Source organism: Limulus polyphemus, unplaced genomic scaffold (genome assembly GCF_000517525.1).
Source record: "Limulus polyphemus unplaced genomic scaffold, Limulus_polyphemus-2.1.2 Scaffold1648, whole genome shotgun sequence".
NCBI lineage: Eukaryota > Metazoa > Arthropoda > Merostomata > Xiphosura > Limulidae > Limulus > Limulus polyphemus.
Window position 1 is genome coordinate 3986 of NW_013667258.1, and position 7119 is coordinate 11104.

Below are 7119 nucleotides of genomic sequence, written 5' to 3' on the forward strand. Positions count from 1 at the left end.
AGGGAAGGCAGCTAGTCATCACCACCCACCGCCAACTCTTGGGCTACTCTTTACCAACGAGTAGTGGGATTGACCATCACATTATAATGCCCCCACAGCTGAAAGGGCGAGCATGTTTGGTGGGACTGGGATTCAAACCCGCGACCCTTAGATTGCAAGATGAGCGCCCTAACCACCTGGCCATGCCGGGTCGTTTTGGGCCCGTAGTCTTGAGTTTATCAATTGGACATCACACACTAAATTGTGTTTTTGAAGGTTTTACTTAGAAAACAGCATTAACATAAACAATAGAACACAAAAACAAACTATCCTACAATTTCACATTATAGTCATTAAGACTTTCATGCATATCACTTAAGTAAACAAAAGAAATAAGTACAGCCTGCAAAATAAGTGATCAAAATATCTAACTTCTATAGCAGTATTTCTGAATAGGAATCTATTTATGATAAATTGTTGCACAAACTAGTTGCAAGTTTTTACAGGGCTAAATTACAATGTATACTTCAACCTCATCCATAAAGATCTCTTTCAGAAATATTCAGTTTTTTTCAGGAAAACTCTCAAATATCACAGCATATGTTATTTGTATATAACCCTAGTGGTCCTAACAAAATACTATACTTTTTAATTCATATCAAAGATTTGCTAAACAAAAAATGCTGTGTTTAAAATGCAATAACCTGTTACTATTTTTACAAGATATACTATATAAACCCCAAAACATGCTTAAGTCACAGACGTGGACTTACCAAAATGACTAAATAACTTACAAATTTTTTCAATACCTTCCATTTTTTAAGCATCAGATGCACACTTATCTAATGGTCTGTAACCCAAAAAAATAAGCATCCCAACAGATTTCCCATAATGCCTCAAAAGAACAATTTTACTCAGTCCTTATAAATAACTTACATTGTAATACTGTTATTGCTCCTTCATTCACTCATCTTTTCTACACAAACTATTTGTGTGTTAATATCACCTAGGCTGTATAAGATACACCATAACCTTACCCTATAACCTGCAAAATATTTCAAAGTAAAGCCAAATTATTTTAATAAAAAATACAAATAATAAAGTTAAAGGAAGATTTTTTTAAACAGTTTTTCACTGGAACAGTATCTTGGTTCCACAAGGCAAAAGGGTAATATACTTATTCATTAAAATAACAAAATGAAGTAATTTATTTCAAACAACTACAAAGTTCACTAACGTACCTTCGTTATAATCAAATTGTCATGCTACAAATCTCAACATTAAAATCAAAAATTTATCATGTAGACAACACGTTTCTTACGTTTCTGCTATAGATAAACTGTATGGCTTATCTGCACAACTTTTGCTAGGTATGAGCAACATATATGCTCATCACTTGTTTGAAGGTAATAACATTTGAAATATTTTGGGTAATACAATTTCCTCTGGTAGGAATACCTACCAATTTTGGAGGCCTGATCTAAGCCTAATGGGTGTAATCCTAAAATAGTATTTAATTCAGTAATATAAGTTATTCTAGAAGGTAGCATGACTTTAGGACTTAAAAAAGTGCTCTGATTTGTCTTAAACCTCTTTTTCTTTATTTTTATCTCAAGCCTTAATCAACAAGGTGAATGTAAAGAAAAGTGTGAGTTGTATTAGTATTATATGAATACTATTTCATGTAACTAAAACATTTGGCTTGAAAAGAAAACTTTTCTGAAAAAAATTATACGCAGTGAACATACTGTAGAACAATTTTTAACTGAATTTTTTGCATGTTAGATCACAAACCATTGAGTAAATGACAAACTTATTGTAAAATCGACACCTAGGCTATATTTATTCTTGACTAAAATACTGTAGTATGTGCAAGTTAAAAGGTTTGAAAATTTATAGCAATGGTTAATAAATATTTACAATTTCATATATATATATATATCCAGGAATTATTCTAAAAAAAAAGTGGACCAAATCCAAAAAACCTTTTATATATCATACTTTGTTCTTTCCATAAAATAAGAGAGAGAGAAATAAATAGGTAGGAACATACTCAAGAAAAGTAACTTCTGAATATTTTTCTAAGTAGCTTAGATTTCCAAATAGTTAACCTCTCAAAAGTGAAAATAAACGTATGCAAATAAACATTTAATTCATATATAAAAAGCAGTTTCAGCTTAAAACCAAAGTGTTATAAATATATGTGTAAAGGATTTCAACTCAGATATAACTTGTAAAATATATCTTTACATATTGACAGCAGATACACCTTTTTCGTTGTTCATATACAACAACTAACTCTGCATGTAAACACAAACATTCCAAAATGTATACAAAAACTAAAATTGGCAGAGTAGCACTAAATGCAAAAATACACTTCAACACAATAACACAAAATTTGGCTTTTCAGACTAAAAAATAATATACCCACCAAGCCTGAATGGGTTTTCAAAACTTCTAAAACATTTGAAGAAAATGTTCACTCACAAATATATATATATATATATTAATATACTATGATAAGAAGCTTCTAACTTTTCAATTTCTTGGCATTTTATCACTTATTTTAATTAACTTCAACTATCTAAGTTTGAATTTTACTGACAGGAAGACTTTAAAAAAGCTTTATTACAATAAGCAAAAACATTTCAGACTAGATTTCAAAAAATCTTGCAAGTCAGTTATCTAGATTCTAAACAAATCAAGCCCGCATATCAAGTGTCCTGTCATCTATTGACAGCTCTTTAAGTTAATCTAAAAATTGTTTACAACTACACACGTGGTAAACGTATCGGTTAGAGAATTGTGAAATATAATTATATTATACAGAATATAATGGTATTAATACTGAACTAATTAGATGTAAATAACTGGTTAAATTGATAAAGATACCTTGAATATCTGTGGGAAATATGGGTTTAACACAAACAAGTATTCATAATGGGAGAGCAAGATAATTATAGACCCTCAACATGGCCATAACCAGAGATATAAATTTATTGAGGCAAGAAATGACAATCAGCTGTGGACTTGGGGGGGTGCTACAAGTCCCCCAAGAAAAAATTTGAAATTTTAGCCCTCTCACAGCCATTCTATGCAATTCCCGGAGGGTTTTTGGTTTGTTCAAACATACATACAGGCCACGTAGCTGGTTTCAGCCATGCTCAATATAAAAGCTGCTGATAGAAATATAAGTTCTCTAACTATAGTAATTTTTTCAGACAATATATATATATATATTTATATTCTAGTGTGTGTGTGTGTGTGTGTGTGTATGTTAAATTTTCTATTCTACATATAGTGATAGATCTACACCTGTAATGCAGCTTCAAAACTCCATAAAATATCCAAACCATCTTCCAGCATTGACATGTCTTAATACAACCTACAACAATAAAAAAACAAACTTCAAACAAACCACAATAATGAATCTTTTTTTTTTTTCAGCAGTTGTGTAACTTATTCCAAACTAAGGGTTAATCTACAGTTTGAAGCTAAACAGTGTCCTATTTCTCAAGTAAAGCTGAAATTCTTATCCTCTTAAATCTACCTAAGTAAATATTTCAAACATCAAACACTTTAGTTTTTTTTTAAAACTATCCTTACATATGAAATGAGCCATGCACAAATTTTTATGGATTAATCCCAAATAGAATACTTGTATAAAAATATAATTTACTCCAAGCTAAACTGAAAGCTTTTTTGAAATTTTCATAATAATAATTAAAATAAAGACTTACAGAAATCAAAAGTTTTAGTCATAAAAACAGGTTTTTCGTGAATATTTCTTTCTTATTCTAATGGTATGAATAAATTTTCAATTTAAATTTCTGACTGAAAACTACAAAGTTCAGAGTCCGTAACCTCTAGTTAATAGTAACATTTATGTAAGTGTTAAGTTTATCAAACCTAACGTATATTTAAGTATCTGTATATCATAAAATTATTCATTGGAAACATGAAGGGTAGTGTGAATGGTGCACCCACACAGAGCACAGACATTTAAGGGGTGTAAGTTTGCATCCTTGAAGACAAGGATAGAATTTTTTTAAGAAAGGGGTGCAGAAATTAATATCACACAGGGTGTCATCAATGATTGGTACAGCCCTGGAAACATGGAGGGATTACATGGTGGCTTTAAGTACTTAAAAAAATCTAAATAACAGGCAATAAGTAAAAAATAAGTCCCTAACACGTGATGGAAACCGTTATAAATTTGTAAAATGAAAACAAAATATTTTAGATGTGTAAATTTAAGATTCTCTTACGTGTTGTGTTTAACACAATCACGTTAATCTAAAACATTTGAGGTGTCTTGTTTGTAACTCACATAACAAACTTGCAAGAAAAATCAGTGTTCGACTCATATGAACAGTTAATATCCAAAATATCTTCAAGAACCACTGTTTTTACTCTCCCATGGTTGGTAAATAAACACTGCTTAGCCAAGCTAATACACAAATGTTCTAGGTAAGATCATATTTCACAATAGTGTTGACCTTAGCTGTGAATAAATAAAAATGCAGAGGATACTGACTTAATTTCTATTCTAACACCCTGTAACTGACCAATAAGAATTCATTTTAATAGCTCCACAGGTGTATTTTCTTTTATGGTCATCTCTACAATGATGAAAGATGATTCCACATCTTCTAAAGAGTCTTATTGTTCGCAGTCTGCACTAAGTTTCTGTCATCAAATTGGCTTATAAAACACTGTTGTGACATATTTTTTTCTATAACGTTGGGTTGTACTTAGTACCAAAACACCATCCTGAAACAAGCAGATTATGTACTTTTATAGCTACCAAATAAAAAAACTTTGTTAATATCATACATAAATATATATATAAATTTGAACCATACTTTATTTCTTAGCTGGAAAACAAAACAAAAACAGTTCTTCTAAGTAAAAAAAATGTCATAACATACATAAACAATAAATAGGAGACTGCTATTACTTTCAGTATTTCATTCTTAAATGAAATATAAACTTCTAGCAGAAAAATGCATCAGAATTTGAATTACACTCTTTATATATAAAGTATTATAAAATGCTCATGAACTAAATAATTACCTTTATTGAGAGAGCATAGAGGTGATTAAGCATGACGTGGTTTGGTTCTGGAAGTAGCGTTGGTTCACACTAGTGAAAGAAAGAAACCAAAACCTACATATCAGTAAACATAAGTGTTTGAAGTTAAGCACAAAGCTACACAATGGGCTATCTGTGCTCTGCCCACCACGGGTATCGAAACCCTGTTTCTAGCATTGTAAGTCCTCAGACATACCGCTGTGCCACTGGGGGGCTAACATATAAGTGAAAAGAAAACAAACAATAACAGAACTTAGAAGATTACTAATCTGTATATGATAATTTGTGAAATTCTTATTTCACTTTGAAGCTTTTCTCTCATTTACTAAATATACCACTGGCAGCCTTCAATGAACCACAAATAATTATAAACTGTGAAGACTATTCATTACTGCTACTGATATAAAAGTTACAGAAGCTTACCGAGATTGGAATATCCTTGTTGAGAATCACTTGAAGCAAATGAGGTGGGAGAACAGGTGGACCAGGTGTTTTATTGTGAGGACGTCGTTGAGGACTTTCTTGAGAATATTCACCAAGGGGAGAACCAGTGATATCAGCTGTAAAAGAATCATAACATTAAATTACATTTAACAATGCCACAATTTATCACTAAAACTATTCAAGAGGATGAAATAATTTTAAGTTAGTAAATATCAATTTTAACGCAATTCTTTACAAGTACTATTAATGTAAGACACGGAAAATCTTAGCTCTTTATTACAGTGTGACTAAAAGATTGTTTCATGTTTTTTTACATAATATAAGAATATTCAATAGTAAAGAAAAAGATTCTCTGTGTATATAAAAAAAAAGCTGACTACTGAAGCCCAATTATCTACCTAACATCATCAAATTTTTGTAATAATGTTCTAAATTTAATTCTTAAGTTTGGTTAGAAAAGTTCTTATCAAAAATACAGCATATTCTTCCTAAAGTTGAAGCTAAGTGGCTAAGAAAAATATACATATTTTTAGTGGATCATGCAAATATGACTGTGGTGGGTTTTGAAAATTGACAAATCTTTCAAGGATTTGCTGTAAGAAAAGAAGGTATGTGAATATACATATATTGGAATAACAGTCATGCTCTTTCTATGGCTAAATAAGTTTTTCAGAGATAAATAGTTACAGTTTATACTTGGTGAATAAAAAGTTCAATTACGAAATAATTTATTCACATTCATTAAGTAAGATAAAATCAAATTTTCTTCAACCTCTATTAAAAAACCTTTTCCACAAAAGTTAACATTTTCTAACACTGAAAATGTATTTCCGATAGGTATTTACCTCACCCATAGCTATCTCAACCTTCATTTACTCTCTAGGCATTGGTAAATCTCAATAACAGCGCATCATATATTTTTTGTGTTATTGTAGCAACATGTGCTGATCATGTAACCACCCTCCACCAATCCCATAACACCCTCTATACTAGTGCAGCTCCTTCTAACATTGCAGCAACATGTGCTGATCATGTAACCACCCTCCACCAATCCCATAACACCCTCTATACCAGTGAAGCTCCTTCTAACATTGCAGCAACATGTGCTGATCATGTAACCACCCTCCACCAATCCCATAACACCCTCTATACCAAGTGCAGCTCCTTCTACCATTGCTGATCATGTAACCACCCTCCACCAATCCCATAACACCCTCTATACCAGTGCAGTTCCTTCTAACATTGCAGCAACATGTGCTGATCATGTAACCACCCTCCGCCAATCCCATAACACCCTCTATACCAGTGCAGCTCCTTCTAACATTGCAGCAACATGTGCTGATCATGTAACCACCCTCCACCAATCCCAGAACACCCTCTATACCAGTGCAGCTCCTTCTAACATTGCAGCACAATTCTCACTTTCAAGAATTGGAATATAAAAACCCAAGAACACCAGCAAATTAGTGGGGAGGAAGTGGGTGAGAGAAGGTAAGTACCTATCGAAAATACATTTTCAGAGTTAGAAAATGTTAACTTCTGAAACGGTACTACCTCTTTTCCCCCATAGCTAGAATCCCACATTGGAAAGATGGATGGGCC

At 31.9% G+C, this 7119-nt stretch overlaps 1 protein-coding gene across 2 annotated transcripts in view; it reads right to left on the reverse strand.

Annotated features, from left to right (window-relative positions):
* Nucleotides 1–116: 116 nt before the first annotated feature.
* LOC106464425 (5'-AMP-activated protein kinase subunit beta-2-like) overlaps nt 117–7119 on the reverse strand; it is a 19662-nt gene continuing 12659 nt past the window's right edge. For both annotated transcript variants that reach the window (XM_013924560.2, XM_013924561.2), the window contains exons 6-8: nt 5497–5633; nt 5056–5124; nt 117–4752 (exon numbers count right to left, since the gene is read on the reverse strand). In XM_013924560.2, the coding sequence (XP_013780014.1) occupies nt 4675–4752; nt 5056–5124; nt 5497–5633 (284 nt within the window). In that variant the 3' untranslated portion in view covers nt 117–4674. The remainder of the gene's footprint in view (nt 4753–5055; nt 5125–5496; nt 5634–7119) is intronic.